This window comes from Rhea pennata, chromosome 3 (assembly GCF_028389875.1).
Source record: "Rhea pennata isolate bPtePen1 chromosome 3, bPtePen1.pri, whole genome shotgun sequence".
Taxonomy (NCBI): domain Eukaryota; kingdom Metazoa; phylum Chordata; class Aves; order Rheiformes; family Rheidae; genus Rhea; species Rhea pennata.
The window spans coordinates 51,440,612-51,467,500 of record NC_084665.1 but is presented as its reverse complement, the minus strand read 5'-3'; the positions used below and the strand labels follow the sequence as shown (position 1 = coordinate 51,467,500).

Below are 26,889 nucleotides of genomic sequence, written 5' to 3'. Positions count from 1 at the left end.
ACTGTCCTATACTCTAGGGACCATAAATACTTAAAAGCTATCCATAGAAAATACTTCCAGAGTGGACCCAAACCAGCACATAGCATGTGTTGGAGTAGGAAAAGCCTTCTGTGGTGGTGGAGCATTCCTAGAGAAGGTTTTGTAAATGTAATCTTACCTACCCTGAAGTTTGCTCAAGGGCGTACTGGAATCCTAGGAATGACTTAAAGGCCCCTTAAATACCATCTTTCCCTATGAGCTATGTTTCCTCTTCACAACATGATTACCCAACAGGAAAAGAATTCATTCCCTGACAATGATCTTCACTTTTCCCTGCAATTAAAGAGAATGTGAAGAACAGCAGAAGAATTGTTTCCCCTCCAAAACTACTTGATACAAAAACTGTAGTTCAGAGACTGAGGTTTATTTCCTAGCCCTAGCAATCAGGACAAAGGTTACAGGAGTCAATAAAACTAAAGATCCAATTCTAATTTCACTTGCCCCACTTCAATAGAGTATAACTCTTTGTCTCCCTTTCCCCCAATTTACAGCAGTGTTGGAGTAGAAATATTGATTGCAGAAAAATTTATAGGGAGAGCCTGTAAGCAAGACTAGCCATTGTAAGCAAAAATAAATGATCAAGGAATGATTTCTGCTGTCATTTTAAATGAGTGAGAAAGTCAGAGAGCCCCACTAAAGTCAACTGGATAGTCAGATAATCCACAGCACAGAAGACCCCAAGCATACACATTTTGCCAAGGAAGGAGTACTAAATTTGCATGGACTAAACAAAATACACACAGATAAGCGTTACTTTTCTTTTTTCAGTCCTTGAGGGGTTATGATTCAATTTCAAAAGAAAAGGATAAGCAGACAGTTTCATACAATCATTTTCATACTGATACTGTTTCATCAGACCCCAGGGAATAATTCTGATTTCTGTTTGTCATAAACTGTGACAGTTCAAGAATGAACCTGTTTTAAAATTTGCTCTGACATAAATACCATTTCCAAAAGAGGACTAGTGTTAATTGACTTAATGTATACATGTTTTCTAGTGCAGTCACACAAATCTGAATTAATATTGTCAAAGTGAAAATATTTTTATAATGGTTCCAGTGCAAAATGACAATGACAAACTATATAAAACTTCCTTAAAAATTTATCCAGCAAAAATCTGACTGGCTTGGGAGGACTAGTTTAGCAGGCAGGCATCTCTCTTGATACGTGAAGTCTATTGCAACAGTCATTACCTGCTAGGGTTGTGCAGCAGAGGAAAATATATTGGCATGTAAAATTTCTGTACTTTGAAAGAAAAAGAAACAGATTTCAGCTCAGGTAGCACCTCTGGTTTTAAAAGGCATATTGCTTCACTGTTTCTGAGTATTCATATTATTACAAAACATCTTTCGACATACAGAATTTTCAAAGCATTCAAAGCACAATGAAAGTCAGATTTTGTATCTGAGTGGATTAGTTATTCATCAGTGCAGAAGGCTTTTCTAATCAAAATCCTTTGTCCATCTCTTTCTATAATGAATACAATGGGCTGTTTTTCCTTCTAGCTCTCCCTGCTCTCACTTCCGCCTAACCCTTGGCAGAGCTGCCTGCCAAGTATGGAGAGCTGTGAAGATGATGACATCTGGGAAAACCTGAAAAGCAAGGGGAGATGGAAATATTTAACAACAGCAGCTGCATCCCATTCAGCTGGCTTGTCAAAGTACATCCTGATTGGAATAAATTACATCTCAGCCTCTGAACACTGTAGGGGAAACAAGGTGTTTACAGCACAACACCTAGTTGGATCAATTCCAAAATGTGACATATGTCACACGAAGTTGCCTTGATGGAGCTAAGCACAGGTTTCTTTCCAAAGTTGAAATCAGTGAATTAGCATTAAAATATGGATCTTCATTCTGAGTGACAGCATCATCACATTAGCACATAATCAACAAAACCTTACAGAGAGGTGCAAGATTGTGTTGATGCAAGACGGAATCATCTTGAGGAAGCATTTTTATACTTTAACACTAAATAAAGCCTACAGAAAAATGCCAAATTCACCAGATAAGATACCAGTTACATTTTCCTTATCTTCTATAACATAGCCTCTCTTGAAAGGGACGGCTTTTAGGACACAAAAAGTAAGTCCTGCCCCCTGTAATAAGCAGTTCAAAGCCAGCCTTTGGATCCAATTACCACTAAGCTTCTGTGAAATCCAGCTACAAGCTTTGCAATGTAAGGGGTTATTTTCCCCTTCAAAGAAACAAGTGAATTTTTGAATTGTCAAGACAAGAAACTAATAGTACACTGGAAGTTAAAGCCAGAGACTATCACTCTACATGAATCTGTCATTATGTAGCTCAAGGCAAACTTCTTGCATCCTTGCTAACCATTTGTTGGCTGTCCTGCCTGAATGCACTATTGGCTGCTAAGCTATGTAAACAGAAAGACAGGACCCCAAGATGGACAGGTCTTACCCATCTACATCTTCTGCTTTTAAAGAAGATAGCAGAGTACTAATCATAACAAACTTAGCAATGGTCAAGGAAAACAATCTTATGCTACAGCATTACATATACATGTACATTTTTCTTTGGTGCAATAACGATTTAATCAGTATATAGGTATTATTTAGGTATTCTACAGTCTCACTGAATAATTGTGTCTGCTCCAAGAGATAAATCTCATTTCTAGTGACAGAAGCATTTAAAAATGGAATGGAAAGGAATGGATAGGAATGGACTCCCTACTTGATTAGTTTTATAGCCCAATAGTGCTAAAAATACAATATTAAGCAAGATAAAGATAAAGTAGAGGATCTGGTTCTAACCCAGAGTTACTGGAAATGATATATGTTTAATAAGCAACATGTGCCTGCACTGAAAAATTGTGTTCCTTCTTCAACAGGTCCTCAAACCAAATTTGCTAGAGAGTATCTGTACAGCAGTGACATTAGCAGAAAGAAATAAAAAGAAAAAAAAGAAATGACTGAATTTCAAGAGTTTTCCTTTTTAATTATTTATCACTTCTCTTTCTAATTGCAGAATTTTAATACTAATGATTATTTCTTCCAGGGTGACAGACAGCATGCCGTCCGATTTCCTCAGGTTTGAATGGCAGCTCACGACTCAGAGTGCCATCTTGCAACAGTGCATAGCGCAGCTGGGTGCCTTGCCCAAAACCCCCCTAACAGGCAGTGCTGCCTCCTTCGCTATCAACCAGCCAGCCAGCATTAGCTAGAAGTCATTTCTTTAGAAATTCTTCACTCTTCGCATCTGGACAAATCTGGTTTTAGCCTGCCCACTGGATACAAGTAGAAGCACCAATTGCACTGTGCTATTGATATTCATGCTTTGGGCATGAACATGTGGTTTCTTCACACTTCCCCTTGTATTGGGCCAGAAGTCTGGTCTTTAAAGCAAACTACAATAAGATGCATAGCTTTAGCCGTAGAGGGAACAAATCTTCAGATCTAGCTTTAGATGTCATTATAAAAGTCACTGCAGTTACAAGGTGAAAGTTGCATTTTTCTGAGTGATATTTGCCTGAAAGTCAGACATGAAGTATCCCAACAATTCTGTTGACCCTTAGGAGGAAACTAGCAAGAATCAACAGACTTTTCTTTGATAATCTGAATCAGATCCAATTCATGTACTGAGCAAATTCAAATTCAAGTAGTCTTGCAGAACAAAATTTTAAAAGAAAGGGTCTTTACTCTCCACGGATCCCTAGTATTGCCTATGGAACCAAATAATCTTTCTCCTTGCTTCCCTCCATCTCAGGAGGGGATTTCACTCTCCATTCTGTATCCTTTTACATGCTGGTACCAGGAATCTCACAAACAGCTATGATGTTTGTCACATCACCTACTACACTCCTGAAATGCTTGCTGACTGAGGAGGATACCAGAGATCCTGTGTCCATTGCATTAAAAAAAATCATTTCTGAATGCCACCTCATAGTCAAGTATTTATAGTGCACCAAGCATTTCCATAAATCCCAGTGGGCATCTTCTCTGCCAGTCCTCTGCCCCACCACAGTGGCATCATACCATGTATGTTCCAGGTTGCCCTTTAAACAAAAAATCTTTTCACTTGAGTATTTTAATCCATTGAGAGATGCAGTTTTGTTAAGATTAGGCAATGATGAGTCGTTTTGTCCTCACTCAGAGTCCACGAGACAGCTTCTGCTAAGTAGGGATGATTTTGTCACCAGTCCTTTCAATCCCTAGCTCAATTACTGTAGAAGGGAAAAGTCCTCTCACTTTGCCACATCAAATGGGAGATTATGGCAATTTCCCTTCTGTCTCCCCTTCTCCCTTTCTCACTCAGACCAGCTTAATATGCAACCTCCCATCCTCTTTCTGGACCCCAGGCATTGTGAAGACCACAAATAGACTCCCTGACCTAACTCTTTTGCTTCCCCTTCATCACAGGGCTGCTTGCTTCATTTACAGATAGGCAGCAGAATAAACGTATTGAGCCGTCTGCATTTAAGCAGAAAATGACACTGATTGTCACTAAATATAATGAGTGCCGTATGTATGTTTCATTGGAAGCACAAGCTCAAATTAGCCTGTCAGAATTTCACTGTACCCTGATGCCAGCCTGTCAAGTGACACAATTAGTTCAAGAGAATAAAGAAAAGGCTTGTCAGAGCCATCAAGGCTTTCCACTTGCTCAAGTCCCATCCCTTTGCTCACGGCCTTTATTAAATCTAAATGCATTTTGTGTTTGCAGTTAGGTAGATGCTGTCTCTTTGCTCCCTCTTCCGCAGCTCTCTCGTCACTATTATTTTTTACCAAAAACCTCAAATCTGTGGAGAGGAAAAGGAAGCAGTATAGGTCCTTAAGTCTCATTTTCTTATGGAAAAGGAGGAAGTTTACCTGTAGATAAAATCTTATCAGTCTTGATTTTCTTAAAAAACACTAAAAACATTAGAATAATACTGGTTCTACAGCAGAACTACAAGAGGAGACATTTCAAGTATAAGGGCTGTCTTGCTTATAATTCTTTCTTTCCCCACCAGAGCATACAGAAGTGCAACATTTCTTGTCACAAATCTCAGAGACCAGCAGGAAGGAGGAGGAGGAGGAGAAGGGAGGAAAAAAAAGTCAAGCTCAGAACCGGTATCTATTGCCTCAAGGGCGCAGCCATGCCTAACACAAACTGCAAACTCACTAATCCCAACTGTGTCTAAAACTGACTCAGAGGCTGGCAACTTTGAGCTGCAGCTGGAGTTACAAAGCAGACAGCTTCTTCAGATCACTCCTTAGCAACGACACTTTCTTCTTTTCCCAGCTCCTTCCCAGCTCTCGGCCCCATTTAGCCCCAACTCCACACCACCTCTTTGTAATTCCAGAGACCATCTCCGCAAGGACACCAGCGCACTAGCCAAAAAAAACAAGCAGCATGTCAGAACTAGAATGATGTATCTCCTTAATCAGTATGTTAGGCATTTTCCTCCTCTGACCACAAGAATATTCATGCTTGTATAGTTGTTAAAAAACAAAAATAAGAAAAAAACAATAATTCTCTTCCAAAAATGAGATTAGTGACTCATCCACACTGATAGTGTTTTACAAGACAAATAACCACACTCCCCCTGGGCCTGCCTCCAGCTAAATATTAAAAAACTGAGCTTACAACATTAAGACATAAGATCATGCTTCTAGCTCCAAGTTTGAAAAGCAGGTTATATATATAACCTAGTACCTCACATCAAGACTGTGTTGACAAGAAGATACCTTTCTGGGTCTTAAACTCTTTTATCTAGGTTCCCATGGATGCCAGGGAAGGTTTCTTATCAAAATGACTTCTGCATTACTTTGCTAACCATGTATCATAACAAGGTTGCACTAATTGCACTGTATGAAGCTCAGGTGTGTCTCTCAGAGACGACACGCTCAAAAGAGGCCTAGTAACACAGCGGTTCATCTCAGCTGCTACTCCAGACCTTTTGGCCTCATTCCTTGTGGCTTCACTCAGCCAAGAAAGGGGGAATGAATACCCTGACCAGTTTAGAGGCAGCAATTACCCCAGCTAGCCATCTGCCCCTCTGCTGAATCACCAGCCCCATGGGAGCAGAGCAGGATAAGCAGAAAGGCCTCCATTGCCTTGGTGTCACAGTTCAGTGTGCTGGCATAGTCCCATGGTCCTCTGCAAGTCCTTGCTGGCCTGGCAAGGACAGACAGCAGAATGAGTGATACTACAGATCTAAGTCATGTGACTTACAGGGAGCTTTGAGGATCCAAGAAGAGAGCTGAAAAAAGATACTAAGTCATCTCAGATATCCTCTGGCTCTGTGACCAAAAGGAGGTTGGAAATACTGGCAGTGACCTGCTCACTTCACATTTCAAAGCACCAACTGATCACGAAACATAAGCTTTATCCAGAGAAGAGCTTCAAAACCCCCCATCTCCTGACACAAAATACTGCTAAAAGCAACCAAACACGCATATGGTTCAGATGAATTAGTCTATTTATTCAGCAAATTCTTATCTCTGATAGTGACAGACCTTGCCTTTGGCAGTCTTTCATTTACGTGAGATTGCCATTTTGTAGCTAGCGCAGAACAAGCTTTTGTCCATATTCCTTTAACCAGCAAATATTTTTCATAAAGGTGATGTCTCAGAGGAGAATCCACACAAAGTAAAGTGCGTGAGTTATTTTTTAAAAGAAGATTTTGCTTCATCTGAAGGAAGAGATCACATTAATTGGTGCAGTATTATCTAGGACTTCTTCCTGCACTTCCAAGAAGTCTGCAGGGGTGGAAAGGAGAAACAAGTGACCCATAATCCCGCCTGCTAACAAGTAGGGCAATAAAGAGAAAGCCTGTACAAAAGCTTCAAAAAATAATTGAGTAAGGGTTTCCAGTATCATGACACTGCTTTGGGATATTTACACTCCTTGATGATAAGGATCAGAATTTGATACTGGTGCTTCTCAATGAAAGAATATCCCAGTGCCAGTATGTCTAACCACTTCCACCCCTACCAAGGAGGAGGGTAAACTTACCAGAAAATGGTAGTCTTCACTTGGCAGAACTTCTATTTCACCCAAACATCATTGTTTTGAACTTGAAATATTCTTTAACACAAAGATATAGGTCTTGTTTTGGCAAAGACAAGTCTCAAAAAGGTGACTATTAGATCATATCACCTAGTTTAATTTATATTTTATTTATGTGTTGCCTAGCTTAGAACCAGTATTTCTAGACTTTAGCAGATAGTAGCATATTGCCCAAGTTAAATATTTCCCCTTAAGCTTTTCTCTTGAATAGCTCAATGTGCTGTCAAATGCAACATGCCTTTCCATTACTGAATTTTAGAAGGCATTAGAAGATTTGGTCCAAAGAACATCTTTAAGTTCCATTCAAGCCAAAACCATTTTGATTGCTTTAGTTAAGCATGAAAATGCAGGATTGAGGAATGCAACCTTCTTTAACCCAGATAATACCTCCCACACTCTGTTTTGTATATCTTCTGGTGAAAAACAATAGCTCATGTTTATCTGTAACAGAAAATAGCCCCCAAAATCACTTCCGCACCTTGCTTCTGAGGTAGCCTGGGATCCTAGAGCATCTGCATCAAGTAGTCTCTTTACTCCCAAGAGGTACAGCAAAGCTTCAACTAAGGGCTGCTAAACAAAAGTTTCAGCTGCTTGTAGTGAAAAACAAAAAAGCATAACTACTACACTAACACTTAAATATTAATTAGGACTGTAACATGGAAACATTTTTTAAATGTTCTTGGTAGTATAAAATGTTAAGTTTTATGCATACTAAATCATTTTGTAGTCTGTTAAAATAGGTTCTTTCTGTGGCCTAGGAGATACATAATTAATGTATTTTTTCTAGCCATTGATGTTTAATAATTAAATAGTTTGACTAGCATTTAGATGGTAAAAGTACAAAAGTCCTTTGAAAAAGCCTAACATTTTCACAAAGACCATGACTGAGAGAAGTCAATTTTATTAAAGCTTTTTTATTATAATTTATTTTAAAACAGTGCATACCAGTCTCTCTAGGCCCATCTGAAGTCTAGTGTAGGGAAAGGGCTTCTGTGTTGTGGGGTTTTTTTTCCCCCCTCTAATTCTTGAATATTTAACTGTAAATTATTCTTCTCTTTCACTGGCAAAGTAGGTACATAAAGTAGGTAGCTAGATAAATGAGCAACTAACTTGTAAAATAACTAGAATTTTTATGCTTAGGTTGTCTTCATATTTGATATCAACAAAGAGAATGTTCTAGCAATAAGCAGTGCTTTTCACCATGGATCTCAGTTCATAGAATGATTATTGTTCTGTAAATTTTGTAAGTAAGTTTGATTTCCTCTATACAGGCTTTAAGTTAATTAAGCGGCTGGACAAAGATCACATGAACCTGTAATGCTGGGAAGACAACCCAGAGCAGAGCTGCCCATTTCTACAGAAAATGAGAAAGAATCTGGGACGCTCAGCACCCGAGGGGTGAGGAAATCTCTTCTTTGTAGGGCAAATACCACCTGCGTGGTATTAGAACAAACCTAATACTATGGTGCCTCAGCACACAATTATTTTAAATGTGCATATGTGCATATAATTAATTTTATAATATCACTGATGTGACATTGCCTTTTCTGAACAGAAATTTAACTGAAAGAGCACAAGAGCAGGGCAGCAGACAGATGCCCTCCAACAGCTGTGGTACCTGTTCCTCGTCTCACCTTAGCACACTGGTGTGTAGTCACACGCAATGGCCCACAGCATAGCTGTGTAGCTGAGCAAACACGAGTATCAAGCTTTAGGGTCTGAGCACAGGCGAAGGGGCACACAGGGCAGCATCAGAAGCAAGGAGAAGCTATTGCTCAGCTTTGCAGCTAGTGATGTCAGCCAGTCAGCAGCCCAGTTCCGTCAAGTTTCTAGTAAGTATTAGGGGAGTTTTAAGGAGAATTACAAGCAGACATTTGAAAGAGAGTGATGAAGTCTCTTCACTGCATTGGAGGAGAGTGCTGGAATTGCTCACAAGCACCTGCACTAATAGGAGACAGCACAGATGTACTCGCCCAAATACAAAAAATTAGGGTGAAAGTCTGGCACTGCCAGCACAGGGTGCTTACTGGAAGTGGGAGTCAAGCTTTCAATGCTGAGAGAAAGGATAGGTAGGCCTTAAGAGAAAAGCTACAGCTTGTGACAGCACATGACACAAAGAAGAGCAGAGTGGTGAAAAATGATGTGCAATACAAATGAGTGCAGCAGCAGTACATTGATTGTGCCCTAAATAGGACGGAAGAACTGGATTCTTGGAAACAGTTTAAAATGGAAAAGGGAGCAATTCAGGGGTAAGAGAAGTAGGTAAGGTTTTCTGAGAGGGAAAAAAAAGGTTCAAATTAAATGACTATATACCCAGGAGTACAGGTTTCAGCATGAAAAAGGCCAGAGAAACAAAATGCAATTCTTCAGGAACTTTCTTATCCCAGGGTAAAAGCCAATTCTCCTTGTTCCTTGCTCTTCAAAGTATCAGAACACCACCCATTCATGGGAGCTCAGTAAGAACCAGCCTGAGCTTGAATAAATGCAGCAGGAGCACTGCTGTTTTACAATAGGTTTTTCTGACGCTTGCCCCCCACCAACACCTTCCCCCCGTCCTCGCCCCGCAAAGTAATAAAACAAGCTGATAGCTGAATAATGCAATCAGCAGCAATTCATTTCTTTGAAGTCTGGTAAATAAGCAGAATATGGAGTGTGGGGCAATGTACTTCAGAAAAAAATGGTCTCTGTACAGAAGCAGACTGGCATTTCCTCTCTTAATGAAACTTTTACATACACTGCACTATATGGATATAAAATTCAGACACTACGCTTCAGGGAATATGTAATGACATGAGTAGGCTCCAGAAACATACACAATTATTCTGATCAATGCATGGAGTTTTGTAAACAGTTTTCTGAAAGACTATGAAAATGCTAACTGGGAAAGTTTAACTCCAATCCTGAAATAATTTAAGCACTACATCAACCAAAAGCACACAACTCATCTGGCTGAAAGCAGCACGTGTATAGCAAGTAGAACATCCTGTTGCCTTCACTCTCCTGATAAACATCAGGCAACAACTCACAACAGGAAGGACTGCATTTTTCTGCACCAAAACTGGTTCTCCTACCAGCTTGGTACATCCTACTGGGCAGTACAGTGTTTGCAGAGGGCAGCCCTGGTGTTCTTCTACTCCAGTTTGCAGCCAGCAGAACTTGCCCTGGCAGCTGGTTCTGTCCCATCTAGGGGGAGCTTGGAGACGGAAAAAAGTAAAGTCCCCCAAAAAGATGGCAAGCACAGAATGCCTAACAACCTCTGAGCAAAGTGAAATGCACTTGAAATGCACAGTTACACAGGCTGCCTGGAGGCTGACACCAGAGGGAGGTACTTCTTCCCAAGAACAGTTAGTAGACTAGGCATGCAGCACCCTTAGGGAAAGCTGAACAGGATAGATACTATAGAATAACAACAATAATTTTAGTATGAGTAGCAAAACTGTATAGTATTAGCTACTGAATACAAACTAATAAACCAGCAGTTTCATCTGAAATACATGGTTTATAAATACTGTTATGCTACTGAGGATCCGTCTTTTACACTTCCATAACCACATCCTACAGTGTCTATTGTCAGCAGTTCATGTAAGTTGCCTCCTTCAACTTCTGAACTGAGAAGCGTAACAAAGTCCTCTTTTGAAAGAGGTTTAAGGCATTCCTCATCATAAGCAATAGTGACGGGGGGATAAAAAGGCTTCTACAAACTTTTTAGCCTGGAGAAGAGAAGGAGGGGGTCTTATCAATGTGTTTAAGTACCTGAAGGGGGGATGTCAAGGGGACGGGGACAACCTCTTTTCAGTTGTCCCATGTGACAGGACAAGAGGCAATGGGCAGAAATTGAAGCACAGGAAGTTCTGCCTGAACGTGAGGGGGAATTTCTTCCCTGGGAGAGTGACAGAGCACTGGACCAGGTTGCCCAGAGAGGTTGTGGAGTCTCCTTCTCTGGAGATCTTCACGGCCCCTGGATGCAACCCTGCATGCTCTAGGTGACCCTGCCTGAGCAGGGAGGTTGGACTAGGTGATCTCCAGAGGTTCCCTCCAACCTTACCGATTCTGTGAAAACTGTCAGGAAGTCTTGAAAAAGACTTGCTGGGTTACACGATTCCAGGACAAAATTCACCTGACATCACAGAAGGGACCACAACAGGCAGAAAGGCAGAACACTGAAAATACAAAAACTGTTTTTTTTTTTTTTTTTTTTTGGGGGGGGGAACTGTGTGTGTACATATATATGTGTGTATATGTATATACATATACACACACACACGTATATACATACACACAGTTTCTCCCCAGTACCTATAATGGCCAGATGTAGGTGCAAGCAGTCAGCACACAGAGAATAATGCTGCATCAGACAAGAGAAAGTGAGAGAGCATCTCAATATGGTAAAAAAATGAATACCAAAATAGTTATTCAGGGGCATTTACTGTGAAATTTGCCACAGTAAAGTCAGAATCTGACATGATTGTTCAGAAATCTTTAGTTCTTTATTTAGGCACATCAAAATAAGAAAGGAAAAAGCCTCACTAGTAGAATTGCAGGGATTTAGTTAGTTTTATTCACTGTTGGGTGCTCATGAAGAAAAATGCAAAATAAAACTCATGAATTCTTCTTAACAAAAGAACATTTAAACATAGTATTTAAAAATTAAATGTTACCTTCAGAAATGCACATTTCAGGTCTGATGAGTTTATTCAGTCCATACTTTCTGAAAGACACTTTGCATGACATGTGGACATGGCAAGCTAAATACTATCACAGTAAGAGTATGAAAGAGATGACAAGTGAGATAACAGAAGCGAGTTTTCCAATGCAAAAAGTAAATTTTTGAGCTTGTTGAGTGTGAAATGGGGATTTTATAATTCTGAACAGATTCAAATTGATCTGAGCAGTGATACAATTCCTAGCAAATGCTACTGCCTAAAACAAAGCCCTGAAATATATCATTTCATCTTAAGCCTTGTCTTTGAGAACTTGATCTCTGTAGATGCTGAAGTTTCAGGCTATACTTTCAGCATAATTCAGAGTGAAAACAACTATTTCCTAATTTCAGTAATAAAACACTTCGAATTTTCAACATTTAATATTGTAAAACATTCTAAACAAATTATACATTTCATGACAAGTCAGTAGCGATACACTGCAGACTTTACTACAACTATCAATGACTCAGGTTGATTTAATACAACAGCTAAAATTCTCCTTGCTAGTTAATATAGATGGAAACATCTACTTTTTCTAGATCAACATTTTCTGCTTCTGTTGTCATGAAATATTTTGACAAAAGCATTTGACTGTTCCATTACAAATATCAGGAAACCTGAAGAGGAAAGTATTTCATTGTTCCTATCAAGTAGCCTCCCTGATTGTTCAAGTTAGTATTTTAATATCTGAATTACACCTCTTGAGTTTTAAAAAGTCTTAAAAAAAACAATTAAAACCCAAAACTAATTTCACTGAAATATTGCTAACATAGCCAAAGTTCCTAGGGTAGGAACATAAAATTTCTAAGACTTCAGACTAGCCCAGATCTAATCAAAACCCTCAAACAGATGTAGCACCATTTTACATCGAGTCCAAGAGCAAGATGCAAGCCTTAGCAGAGAACTTCCTGCAAAACCTGCCTTTTTTTTCCCCTCTCCCAATAAAAGCTACATGGGAATTTTCCATGTGATAGCAGTTCAGCAGCAAATACGATTTCTGCTTATGCCAAAAACATCCTCTGCAAAATATTAGAGTGATGCTAGAGTAAAACTAGCCATCTAATAGATCTAAAAGCATGAGCATCTCCTCTTCCCCCTGCTCCTCACATATATTAAAGGGTTTGTGTAGACAGCCTGAGAAGAAAAATCCAGGCCAGCTCAGGCTATTCTAGCAGGACAGTTATATGCATGTGACACTCAGCCTAAGCTTGTTTTTGCTCCCAGATGAGGCTACCTAGCTTAGGCAGAATATCATCCAAAACAACTGCCAGAGGCCTGAATCCAACCCAAGCTTTGCCACATCTAAGAACCTAAAAACAGTCACCTTCAGTTAAATCAAAAGTCTAGCTAGCTTCAGTGGTACCTTGCCTCCAACAGCAGCCACGAGCAGATGCCTGGGAAGTAGGTAAGACCAGAGGAAGTAGCGAGGGCACTTGGTGTCCTCTCATCACTCACAGCCAGGGGTTCCTCCATCCCACATGGTGTCTGTGTCCTTAACGGCCCACAAGGGACTTCTCCATGAACCTGGTCTTTTGCCTGACCTCTAAGAAATTACATTATTCAGCATAGATATCCTCTGTTGTTCCCTAAGGATTCATTACCACAGCTGGTCCCTCAGCCCAGATTCTTACTAACTTGCCTAAAGGACAGCATTATTAGCTTTGTAATTGGTACTCATTCAATTAGGACTAAATAACTGGTTAACAAGATACTGCAAAATACAAGTGAATAAAGGCTCCTACTTAATTAAACAGGTGGTAAGCCATAGATTAGATATTTCTTCAACATCCCAGTACCTCCAGTTTTGGACTTGAAGATGTTTCTCCCCTTATTAAAATATAAGTTAATAATTTCCTTCAAGCTATAAAAAAACTGTTATAAAAATTTCATTTTGATTTCCTAGCTTTTTTTTTTTTTTTTTTTTAATGTAAGAGATAAATAAGGAAAGATGGAAAAAACAGAAAGACAGGTGAGGGGGCAATTCTGACCCTTAAAAAAATCCTCCTTTTTCAAATCTTGAAAAACAAATATCAATTTTTCTCTGATTCTCATTACACTGCTTCGCAGGAAAGTCTCTAGCTCATAACACAAGCCAACAGTTGTAATTGCATGTTATATGTGGGGAAAAATAACATAATACCCCCTATTTTCAGCAACCACGTGACATCCTGCAAGGACTGCAAGGAACCATGGCTTCACCTAGATGGGGTGGTGAGTGCAGGCCACAGCAGACACTGAGTCCTGGGACCCTTCCAAAGCCTCACATGTCACCCCCACTACTGGCTATCTGCACCAAAGAAAGAATGTCACAAAGACAAAAAAAAAAAAAAAAAAAAAAAGTATTTCTCTAGAGTTTCCAAATCTTAGCTATGGCACAGCACTTTATGGAATCATTCCTAAAGATATCAAGCACCTGGGAAAAGAAACAGGTATTTCAGCAGGTGTTAAAATGAAGTATCACTTTCCTGTACTTGCACTTAACTTGTTTTTCCAGATACATGCACACAAGTATTGGAAGGGGAGTTTTCTGCTTCACTTTAACCAGTGAAAACCCTAAGTCCTCAAGTCTGTTATGTGGATAAACCTAATAAAAACCAAATGGACTATTCATGTGAGGAAGGAGATAGACAATTAGCCCTGCTCAGTGCTTTATTTAGGTATACGTTACGAGTATCTGCAATGCCAGTGCAGTGCTGGTCACCTACTGAACTTGCCAGAGAGAATTTTTCCTCTGCACAAACAACAACAACAACAACAAAAAAAAAACCTGAGTGCATAAATGAACACATTTCTCCAACACCCTGATCATTCCTAGCATTGGGCATGCAGATCTTCAGTGACTATTCAAGTTTTTCTAAGTTTTCAAGTTTTTACATGCTGAATAGTATGCTGCTTCCATTTAACTCAACTTTTCTGTCCCTTAGAAACCGCTTATAGGAACTGCAAAGGATCCTTTCACGTATCTTCTGTCAGGGTCTCCTTGCTCCATTATTGTATTTCATTTATTGTTTAAAAATATGTTCAGTCATCCTCATTTCTATCTGTCTCTCCATGTGGTAGTAAGTAGTAAATAAAATTCCTGTATTTCTTCCCTTCCCTTAGGGACTTAACATCAAGCACATTTCATTCCCTTTCAGGTTTTGTGTTCTTTCTCCTTAAGTGACCGCTCTAATCTCTCCTTTCTTCATTGACAATAACTAACTATATGAGTGTGATTAGTTGCAACCAGTATGAAACTGGGTTTTGGGACCTTTAGTAGCAGGCTGTGCAACTCCTAACATGAAATGGAGACAACGAAATTACTGCTACTTAGTCATTCTTTTCGTTTTGGGCTTTGAAACATTAACTTCTTTGACTTGCATTTTCAATGTTAAAAATTCCCATCAAGTTCAAAAATTGATGTGGGGGGAAGAGCAGAAAAGGATTTTAACTGTGCTCACTCCCATGTCAACAGCAAGTATTATCAGGAAAGAAGTTTTTTTTAAGAAAAGGTGTCATGACTTGTGTACATTACAATAAACCTGATGGTCTGGAGTAAAACAGTCAAATTACTATTTAGTAATTGTTCTGCCTATGGAGTTTTTTTCCCATAATACCTGTAAACTAACAACTGAATGAATCATGCAGTGTTGCCACTCAAGGGCTAGTCTAATTCCACTACATGCTACTTACTTCAATGACATCGAAAGGCATATGTTATTTGCCTTTAGGTTGCTAAAGCATGCATGCACACACGAGTGATTGCCATTACAATTCTGACATTTTTATTTATGCTAGAATTGATGGGAGTACCACAATGACATTATTATATGGGAAATTTCTAAGTTTTTAATGGAAACCGTGGGGTGTGATTACATATACACTAGAGAATAGACTTTTACCAAGGGAAGGAAAAAAAGGCTATCAGAAAGCTGGAATTTCAAGTGTGCACCAAAAATGAAATAGATTGTATGCAGATGTTGCCTGCTGGGAGTTCTAATTAAGTGCCTTAGGGGTTACTCTCAGCAGATATACTGGGCTTCTTGGCCAGACTGCCTCATTTCAAAGAATGTCCCACCATTTTCAGGCTTAAGTAGTTTCTGAACTTCATCAATTGTGGGATCCTACTTCTGTTGGGAAGGTCCATACTGGAGACTAATTGAATGAAAAACAAAATTACAGCTTGCTGGTACACCATCACTGAAAAGCCAAATAGAACATCTCAGCTGACAACACACATTTTGGGAAGTATTTTGGTTTTTTGCAGTTAAAGTTTAAAGTTTTCTCCTGAGAGAAGGCACTCTTCACACACACAAAATGTAACAGAGCCAAAAACAATTTTCCAATAGAAGAGTTTAGACACAAAAGAAAACATTTACTTAGCTCTAATGCACATACACACAAAATAAAATTAGTCTCTCCTAGAGAACACTCTTGGATTTTGTAACAACATTGGGGGGGGGGGAAGGAAGAAATGATTTAGCTTCACTCAGAACTCAGAACTCAGAACTGGGTTAAAGGTCAGCTAAAAAACTTTAAAAGTGAAAAAAAAATCATCCTAATCCAGAGTGTTAGCATAGTACTTGGACACCACTGAAGTCTGACTTAAAATATCAGCATCAGTTCTGGGTGTACTGTAGTCCTCTCCAGATGAATGAACATTACCCTCAATTAAGTTAATACTCAGTCAAAACATCTGTGCCTGTATTACCTCTCATGGTTATAACACTATCATTTTCCTTTCCCCCACTGCTCTGTGGCCTCATCATACAATTTAGTATTGGGTGGCATGGATGTTTATTCTAATTAACTGCATTGGAGGCCTATTTTCAAAATGCCAGAAACAGAGTTTTGACTAGTTTCATATGCAAATACTTTGCATATCTCTAGACATAACAGCATGTTTTGTTCAGCCATCTATACAATACAAGAATTGCAATCAGTTAAAATAGAAGTTAATGAAAGTTACTGCAACTAAACAATTTCCTCCTAGTTCCAGGCTTCAGTTCTGGCGGAAGTCAGCAAAAGTTCAAGGACAGAGAGAGTGATTATTTTACTTAAACTTTCTTACACAGATTTAGGCAAGTTGTTAAACTAATTGCCTTTTTCTGACTGTCCTTTTCAACTATTGGTTTATTGTCTTTCTGTGGCTAGTAGTTTCCAGAACACTGATCTTTCTATTCCTCTATTTCACAGAGCCCATGCGTAAGACAGCATGTAAAGCTTCTGTTTGGGGAATGCATTTTTATTATTTCTCAGTAAAATATTAATGTGTCTTATTCCACATCCAGCAGAACTCTGGTCACGGAGGTTAATAAAGAAAGTCTGCAATTATGGATGATGGTTGGCTGCTTAGACTTCTCAGTCTTAGAAGTTCTCCCAGCAGTTGTCCCAGGATGACACAAATGTGCTGCCAGTACTTCATACTCAAATATACTGTGACTTTGCAGCAAATAGCAGCATTTGTTAAGAAAACAGTGTGATATTTTTCAAACTATGTAAGGTGTTTTCAAATCTGCACAGAATTATGGTAAAACAACCCCTCCCCCCCCTCAAAATAAAGCTAATAAATTATTTTGCATACTTAAAAATGGTAGTATGTGGTTTAATAACCATTTCCCCTGTGCACGCACAAACTTCAGATAAATATACAGAAATTTACCCATGTTTTTAGTCTCCTGACAGCGCTAATCAGCCTACTTCACAATATCAAACTTCATACTACTATAATACACAACTTTCATAGGTAAGAAATCTGAAGCAACAGGGGAATGCTTACAGAAAAATCCACTTTCTTACAGCACAGATAGACATGTCCTTGTTAATTCAGCTAGAGCAGTTCAGAAACTATTATAGTAGCAATTCCATAGCTGATGATATACATGTTCTCAAGTCTGTTTTGGTGTAAAATAAAAAAGAGTGAAATGGCAATGGTAACACCTCCACATAAAGGCAAGGTCAGCAGGGAACATGGCCTTTTTCTACTTCGAGTTGTACAGAGATAGAAATTATCTACTGAATTAGTTACGTCCACATGGTACTAAGCAACCTCATTATATCAAAGTGATCTTGGGATGAAGCATCTTGATAGCTCCTGCCTAGGTCTGCGTCATTTGAGTGTTCTGAGGACTGAAACAGTTCATCTTAACCCAAGCTGCTAAGATCAACCTAGATCAATAGTCTAGAATACACAGAATGATAAACAAAATAATCTAAAGGGATCCTGTTGGGCCTTAGAGTTTTCTAAAAAAACTTTTGAAGTGTATTTCATCACATAGCTATTATCCAAATTCTATTTTAACGTGTCTTTCCTTTTATTTTTCTTCCTCCTTTCTTAGTACACACAACACTATAAATAAAGAAATACAAGCTGTATTCTAAAAATTTTAGCTGTTTTGCTGAAATTTCTTTTCCTAACAACACATATTACAGCTGCACCAAGCTACAACCTTAGGGAAATACCAAACTGCACCTGAATGCCGAAAGTGCCATGCCTGCATATATAAAAGTAACCAAAAATTCTCAGTAACCCACTTTGGTACCTGGGACACCTTCTCTAGGTTGGGGGAAAAACATGAACTGCGCTACTGGGCAAGCTGACCATACAACCAGGCCGTGTGGCAGCTTTCGGGCTGTCTAGGGCCCACAGGTGTTCAAAAAAATTGTCAGACCTACTCCTCCTGAGAAACACATCACAACTTAACAGGCATACGCCTGGAAACATGTGCAGAAGCACCTACTTTGTGGCTAACAGTAGCTTGGCAGCTACAGGCTGAGGCAAGGAAGCCGCAGGCCCCGTGTCCTCCTTGGCTGGGCAGGGCTACAGCGCCCAGATCACTGCAGCCAGGCAGGTGGGCTCTTCCTTGCTCCTGTTGGTGCTGCTCCTCTTTGACTGAGATACTGAAATAGGAAGAGGAAAAAAGGAACTTATCACTGGGACACTCAGCTGGGAATTTTGGGTTCCAGCCTTTATACCCCAAAATATGTCAGTATTACACAATGAGTGGAATAGCTCTGAAAAAGAAAGACTGAGAGCAATTAGAGTAGAATATACAAAAACCTAGGGCATTCACCTGTGAGGGAGAAGAGAGTTAGGGGTCCCAAATACCTTACTCAGAGCAGAGACCTGAGATTCAAAAAGAAACTATATTAGTTTCCTCACCTCACCTAAGGAATATTAACAAAAAGCAACATTTAGCAAGACTGACTGCGAAGACAGAACTACCTGTGACACTGATGAAGACAGTCCACCAAAACACCTTTGTTTTCACATTGAAATGATGTGGAGAAACAGATACAGGTGGTAGCATCACACTTAGTGCATACCTGCATGGTACAGAAACCAGGTCTTAACATAAAAATTGTAAAAAGCAGTGAATAAAACAACATCTGCACTTTTCCATCCAGCAGTAGTGTTAGCAGTAGTACATATGCAAAGATTTTGCTCCATCATCATAAACTAACCTTTAAATTTCTAATTGTTAGGCAAACAAATGGTACAGTCATGGCTTCCCAAAATTGCCATTGCCTTTGTGGTAGCAGCAGTCAGGAATTCCCTAATACAGCCCCCCTCCCCCAAGCGCACACTGACAGAAGACTAACCCTCAGCACCAACCCTTCTCCCGCGAGAGCCCTCCTGAATGTTCCTCCAGGTGAGACACTGAGATCAGGGGCACTCACAGGCCCTAGGCCACACAATAACTTTGAAAAAGAGGTTATTCCTGCCAAAGCTCTGGTTCTGCTCGGTGCTATTCATCACTTCACCTTGAAAGGCTTATTACAAAATCTCTACCTGCTCTTCTCTATCCCACAGAGCAGATCTCCCCCAGGGGGCTCTGGGCTGCCTGGCAGCCCGCAGGGAGTCGCATGGTTGCCTACAGAGCCCTGCAGCAGCTGCCGGAAGACACAAACAGCTCATCACAGAAGACAAAACCAAACAAGCCTGTAAACCAGACCAAACAAGGAAGGCACACACACAAATCCTTTCAAATGCTACCTCCAGCAACACTGTAAACAGGCCAAAAGTAATACATTGTGGTCGGTAAAGGAGCTTTACTGCACACACACAATCAAAAGATCCTAGGAGTTTACGTTTTTTTTAAAAACAAAACGAAAAGATGATACATGGGAAACATCTCTTCATGAAACTCATACCCTTGCAGAACACCAGAACAGAGATAAGATTCAGCCCAGGTGGTTTTGAACCCCAACATAAGCACATAAGCTGCTGCTCCACCTTCCCCATACATCCTTACTAGGAAGGTTCACAGGAACCCACCAAAGCAAAATGTGTGCTTAAACACAGATCCCAAGGAGAGAAAACAGGTTCGTCTGCTTTTTGTAAGCAGCCTGTGCCATCCCTGGCCAAGAGGCTTCTTTACCGCTCTACTTACTTCACTTGCTGCCACCCTTCTTCCCTTTACACAAACAGAAGCACACTGTGCCTCTGTTTGGCTTAAAAAAAAAAAAAAAAAAAAAAAAAAAAAAAGAAAGAAAAAGAAAAAAGAAAAAGGTTCTTCCTGACTCTGTTTCCTTTGTAACATCTCTAATTAAAACTAGCTCATAAAGACTTCAGAACATTTTTGGATCCCAATTTAGATGTGAATTTGTCTCCTATCTTCTCTTATGAGAAATAGGAGAGAGAGGGTTGTGCATGACAACTCTTTCTGAACCAGTGCAGCATGCAAGTATACCTGTTCTATATAAAAGCCTACATCTCCCCAGAAAAGCAGCTTTCTACCTTGGATTCACATAGCTTCATCTTTCAGCAAGCCACAGACACCCTCATTAGCACATCTTGCTCTTGACAACTGCACATTTTCCTCATTATACTTTTGTGGGATTAGCATACCTCCAGAACAAAGTTGTTCTCCAGTTCAAGTCTGTCTTATAGAAAGAACATGCCTGCTAGACCTACTTTGAAAGAAAGCATCATTACAACCTTAAATACATGCTAGGCATACATAATACTAGGAAACACTGAAGGGGATTGCACAGCCCTTTATTTATGTTACCATCTTCCCCAGATACCAGTGCCCTTTTATCAGACACAGCTGCAGCTTCTCTGATGGCAAGTCTGGTGATGTAGGACCAGTCCTGGGGCCCAGTGGGGTCCCAAGTAGTGCAAGCGGTCAGGCAGGGTATCAGGCAATCAGCACAACCCCTGCAACAGGGCCCAGCAAGAGAGTAAGCAGCACTGCTGCTGGAAGTGTGAAGGAGCAAGTGTGGAGATGGCCATGGTCTGTGGGTATCAGGAGGGGTCTGTAGAGTGAACAGTTTAAACCTCAAAGAGTTGGAGAGGGGAGGAAAGGAGACAGACAAGCTAGGAGAAGAGAGGAAAAGAGACTCAAGTCACAGCCCTCAAAAGTCCCATGAAAATCAATGATTTCTATCTACACTTTCCTAATACTCCCTCCTTCCCGCTACCCAACGTTTCCTAAAATAACACTAACTCCTCCCCCAGCCAGCTTGCTGGCACTGTGCCAATGCTCTGCTGACCCACCTGAGGGCCTGAAACTAGCTTCTCCTAAATGCCAAATGTCATCCTGGTGTCACAATGTCTTGAGCTGGCTCTATTCTACAGGATCCTGAAGAGTATGGTGCAGTATTTCCTAGTCCTGCTTTCTCAAGCTGTTGGCCCAAAATGCTAGGCTTTAAGAAGACAAGTGAACAGATAGGATGACAGAGATTTTTGACACTTCAAAGTTCTCTTAATGAGCCAGATGATTCCGCGGAGACATCAAATTTCTTAAGCAGGAAATAGCATTGGCTTTCTTAGCCAGTGGAAGAGGTGGTAGATTTGAAAAATGTAGTGCAGAAATAACTAGATTTTGGCAATCAAAGATAAATTTTTGGCAAAGTGGGGGACAATATTGCATAAACGCTTGTTAGAAGAGGTTATATTGTAAAGGTCTTCCAAGATTCACAAGATAAGATCCTAAGCAGCAAGTTGAAAAGAGAAATCACATGGAAATCTCAATAATACTCTTTATAAGCAGGCAAGCTTGAAATTCACGCTCATACAGTTCAGTTTTCAGAAAACCCAAATGATAGAGATACAATGCCTCGTTAGAAACCAGTTAAACAGAGGCCATGTTAAAATCTTATCCTCAACACATAGGGAAATGCTTAAGACGTATATATTAACAAGTGTATCACTTTGTTCACATTGTCAAATACTTGGTAACTTAATACTTAGGTTTTCACTGCATATGCAAGCAGCTTTATGAGTTCTGTTTTAAATTTACTTAGTTATCTCTGACTAATTTCATTATATATTTGTTGTTGGGTTTTCTCCCCTTAATAAGATCAGCTGCTAGTTCCAATATCTTACTACCATCCACTTCTTGCGTTTTTTTTTTTTTTTTTTTTTTTTTTTTTTTTTTTTGTAATATAAGAGATTGAATAAACTAATTGTTCTAAGTTAAATAATTTAGTCTCTTTGGGTAATGGTTTAACCGACTAGAAAAGCAACATGAAAGAAATGCATGCCATGCTTTGATTGCATGTCCTGTTTAGATTTGTAATGACTTGAGATAAATGTCCTGTTCCTGGCAATAACAATACAGAATTATTTGCTCTTTTGGGGACAATATGGTGCTAGAGTCTCATTTTAATACAGTAAGTCCCTATCACAGGACAGAAGATCTACGGGGTTGAGTTGCTCTTTTTCACTAAAGCAGTTGAGAAGAATAAGAATTTTTACCCATTGATGGTAATTTGCCATCTTGAAAGTTTACTTGACTTCCCCTGAGTGGGAAACAGGTTTCCTGAGATATATGAATCAAAAACATCTCAAGAGAAAGTAACTGCAGAACTGAAGGAAAATATCCATGGCATTGTATGAAGATAAGAAATACCTAACAAGAAAGGGAAAAGAAATATCCTTCCTGGATGGATACAAAATGGATATGAGTCGAAAGTCCTACAGAATAAGTCTTCAGAGAAAGACTGTCTCCCTTTTCTAACGACGACTGCCAACAAAAGTTTTTCTCACTCCAAAGCTCTCTCTGGTGGAAGCAGGTTGTATCAGTCCTAAAAGACTACCCATGGAGCTATGCACCAGATATTTTCCTTGCTGTTGGTTTGCAGTTCCCACACTCAATTATTTACAAGCCCCAGCAGGAGCAGGCACTGTTATTTAAAAGAGCCTGTATGTAGTCCCCCTGTTGGTGTGAGAAGGGAGAGCTGTTTGCAGAGTTGGACTGTTGGCTTGAAACGGTGTTGGGTATCAGAACTGTAGGCTTCATCCCTTTGGAAGCAGATGTCCTTCACATTCCTCCATGTTTACCTGATATAACGCACAATTGGGCAATAACTGAAGTCTTCTCTCCGCATCATTTGGCCCAAGATACTAAACTTAAGAATGAAATCCTAGCATTACTGGCATTGCAGTGAGAGTTTTGCCACTGAAAAAGTTTTGATTTTGTTTAAGGGAAACTGGCTACTGTTGCTTTTGTTTTCTAGTGACTACTGAGAAGCCTTGAGGCTTTTTATGATTTAAATGTTGTCTCATTTTAGTGAAGGACACACTCTCCTTCTCTCCACCAAAGTGCGATGGAAACCTAGCTAAAAGGCAATTCCCCTTTCAAAGAGAGCAAGGAAAAAATGGGCTGCTAAGAAAACTTGCAGTTGCATTTTAGAAAACTCACCAGGCAGGTGAAACACATGATCAAGTAAGCTATGAACTGTGAGAATGTATTTCACTGAAGATTGTAAGAACAGGTTAGATAAACATTGGATTCAGTTCAGGTGGTGGGATTCCATCAAGTATCATGAGCCCTCTTCCAGCTCTGTATTTCTATGACTCAGGCACCTAACTCACTATTTTGATTAAAAAATCGTATGAGTTTGAGCCTTACTGGCTAAGGACAGTTTGATATGTCAGAATAGAACGGGGGAAGAAAGAAGTAACCATATGAGGCTGTATCATCATTATGCAAATAACGTTAGCTTTAAAGATCAATTTTCTTTTAAATATAACTTCTCATTTTATGAGTAGAATCAGGAAAAAATAATATTCAAATGGCACTTACAATTGATTTTCAGAGTGCAGAAGAACAATACATCTGAGACGAAAAAGACAATTTTGCTATTAAACAGAATTATCTCCGTTTAACAAAAGCTCCAACAGTACTTCTTTGAATCTAATTAAGAGGCCTGCTCTTCTTGGACCTAATGAGAGTAATGTTCTATTTTAGGGGCCTATGGAAACTTCTACCAAGACCTGGAGGCTGCACTAATAGAAAACATTAATCACATGGGGATTAATCACAATAGGGGACCTAATAAAAGATACTTTATGAGAGGTACAAGCACATGAAGAAGAAGAAAAGCCTCAAGTTTCCATTTTGCAACAAGTTGGTATCCTAAAATAGCATGCGTTCTATAAATACTACTATCAATACCATAAGCACAGTAGGAAAGGAAAGTGCCAGGTCCATGTTCCAAGGCAGCTTTAAGTCAGTTCCTTGACTTACCATTAAGGTGAAGACTTGTCATTAAGGTAAAGAAAAAGGTCTTAAGGTAAGTCTTATCATTAAGGCTAGAATATATGGGATTTACTAAGTGTTCCTGTCCTAGATGACGTTGAGTTCTGCAGGGATTGTATCGTCTGTGGTTACTGCAAAAGTTCTGCTTTGGAACACAGATGGCTTTCTACCTTAGTTCCTTAATATCTAACACTTGGCTTCAGCCTCTCTTTTGCTAAGCTGCTTCCAGGTCTGGAACAGATTATCTGTCTTTTTGCAGCATGCATCAGAGCAGTGTCTTTCGTCTTCTGATGTTTCATTTAATATCCTCCACTTCAGATTATTCATCCTTCCATTGTTACCTTTATCAAAAATTCCTTCCTCAGCTCATCCTATCTGACATCATGAGAATCTTGTCTTATGTTTTCCAAGAAGACTTATAATCTTTTTTTCAGGGAAGGGAGTAAATATCACCCATTCAATTTTGTAAAACAGCTTGTAAAATACCTGTGCAGGTGGTGAGATTCCCTTTAGAAACTTAGAGCAATGGATTTGCTCAAAAAAAAAGTTAGGCAGCCACACTTAAGGATCCTTACTAGGAAGAAGTAATTTATCTTGGCATTTGTCAGAACCATGAAATCAAACTGAACACAAGCCAAATTAAGTTAAATGTAAAAAAAACCTATTTATTGACCAAAGCTAAAGTGATAACAGAGTATCAAAATTTATAGAAAATTTTAATAAAAGATGAAAGGGAAGCCTTCTGCTTCACTCAGCTCTAAAGGTTCATATGAACCTTCAAGATGCAGCTGACCCACAGTTACACCTTCAAAGCTCAAGTCCAAGCATCTAGTTGCTTAGCACAGTCCAAGGAAATAGGATTTTTAAACAGAAGAGGATTTAATTTGGAATTCTTCCCTCTCTGCTTCTCTCCTCTCCTCCCACCAAAATCATCTTTCTCAAATCTTCTTTTTGCCTGTCAGTTCTTCCTTCAAAGATGTCCTTTGATTTCCTACTCCCCTTGCTGTTTCGTTCTGCTTTGGAAACTGTAGTGTCCTCTGAGCATGGTTAGTGTGATTATCACTTGCCCAAAGGGTCAGCAGTCAGCTAGTAGATGCTGTGGCACTTAACTAATGCCTGAACAGGCTGCTGCCTTGGGAGAAAAAGCTAGCCCTTGGGAGGCAAAAGGCCTGTCTGGGCAGGTTCAAATGCTTATATGCATCTTCTTCACATATTGCTTTATGCACAGGTAACTTGTTAACCATACTTCTTCAGTCACCCTGATGGGATTAATAGACCCATCACATGACTGGATTTTACCTGGGACCAGACTTAACAGTAATCAGTCTCTTCAGGGTAATAATGGACTTCAGCTAACTGCTCCCTAAACCAATATTTGAAGTATAATGTAACATATTTTTTAATAATAATGTTGGTTATGACAAAGAAAATTGTCTTAGTGTAGCTACCCATCTGTTCTAATGATTGTCTGTTTCAGTGCCAAAGTGAGAGAGAACCAGTTGGCATTTCTAAAGCTCTTGTGTTCATAAGGATGGCTTTCTCCTGAGAGAATGTCCCTAAAATTTGGAAGTCATCAGGACATTAATACCAACCAAGTTTTCTTTGGCCCAACCTTGCCGCTGCGAGAAATAATTCCAGGAATTTCCATCAGTATAACAATAATGACCTGTTTTTCACATGGAAAAAAGAAATCCTTCAGTGTCACAGAGTGACTACAGGAACAGTGGTCCTTCTACCTTCATAATCAATATCATGCATAAAAGAAGACTGAGATGACCTTTAAGGAACATCCATGGCCAAGTTTTAATTACCCGGTGCTGCCACATCATGAAATGGAGAGGGAGTAATGAAAACAACCAGAAGGTTTTCATTTCCACCCACAGTTATCATTCCTAGGCTAAAAGTGGATACACACAAAATGGGCCGGGGTGGAGGGGAGGAGAAGGGGAGAGGGGCAGGAAGGGGGGGCAGAAGGTTATGATGGCAAATAAAAAAAAAAAAAAAAGAGTTGGTAATCAGTCCAGCCTGAGTGAATGAGTGAATACGAATCTACAAGAGAAAGAACAGCTCCTCATTAGCATGCCTTATAAACCACCACCATAAAAATATTAGAAAACTGAAAGGATATTGTGCAAGGAAGAACAAAACTAATTGAGGCACTAGAGGGAGACTGAGGAACTGATCCAAAAGCTACTGTTGTCAGTGGGAACATGCCTTAATAGGAACCACAAAAAAACATTTGTACTTTGCTTGCTAGCATCCTGTGCTACACCATACACAAATGTTAGAAGCAGCCAAAGGTGAGGATAAGCATTAGCTATAAATACCAGTCTGAGTAAGTGAACACTTTATTACAATAAAATGTTGGCAAGTTTTTGATGATTCAGAAGAACTGGCAACTCTGTTCATAAAAAACAGTTTCAAAATGTAAATAAACTACATGGCAGCATGCTTACTGGTTAGCACCAAGTAAGGGACTGGGAGACAGTGCAAGAACTCTATTCCCAATTTGCTACATGATCCTGGCCAAGCTATTTAGTTCCTGTTTGTTTATCCATCTGCAACATGGGTGTAAGAAAAGTTATTTCCCATGTGGCAGCATGGTGAAACTTAATTGATGTTTGCAAACTTCTGGCAGAGTCCCTGATGAAAGGTGAGCACAAA

At 39.6% G+C, this 26,889-nt stretch overlaps 1 protein-coding gene across 1 annotated transcript in view; it reads right to left on the bottom strand.

Moving 5' to 3' along the window:
• Nucleotides 1–18,554: 18,554 nt before the first annotated feature.
• The window catches only part of C3H6orf118 (chromosome 3 C6orf118 homolog), a 33,015-nt gene continuing 24,680 nt past the window's right edge, over nt 18,555–26,889 (bottom strand). Inside the window, exon 9 of the mRNA XM_062573051.1 lies at nt 18,555–18,634. Within this exon, the coding sequence (XP_062429035.1) occupies nt 18,555–18,634 (80 nt within the window). The remainder of the gene's footprint in view (nt 18,635–26,889) is intronic.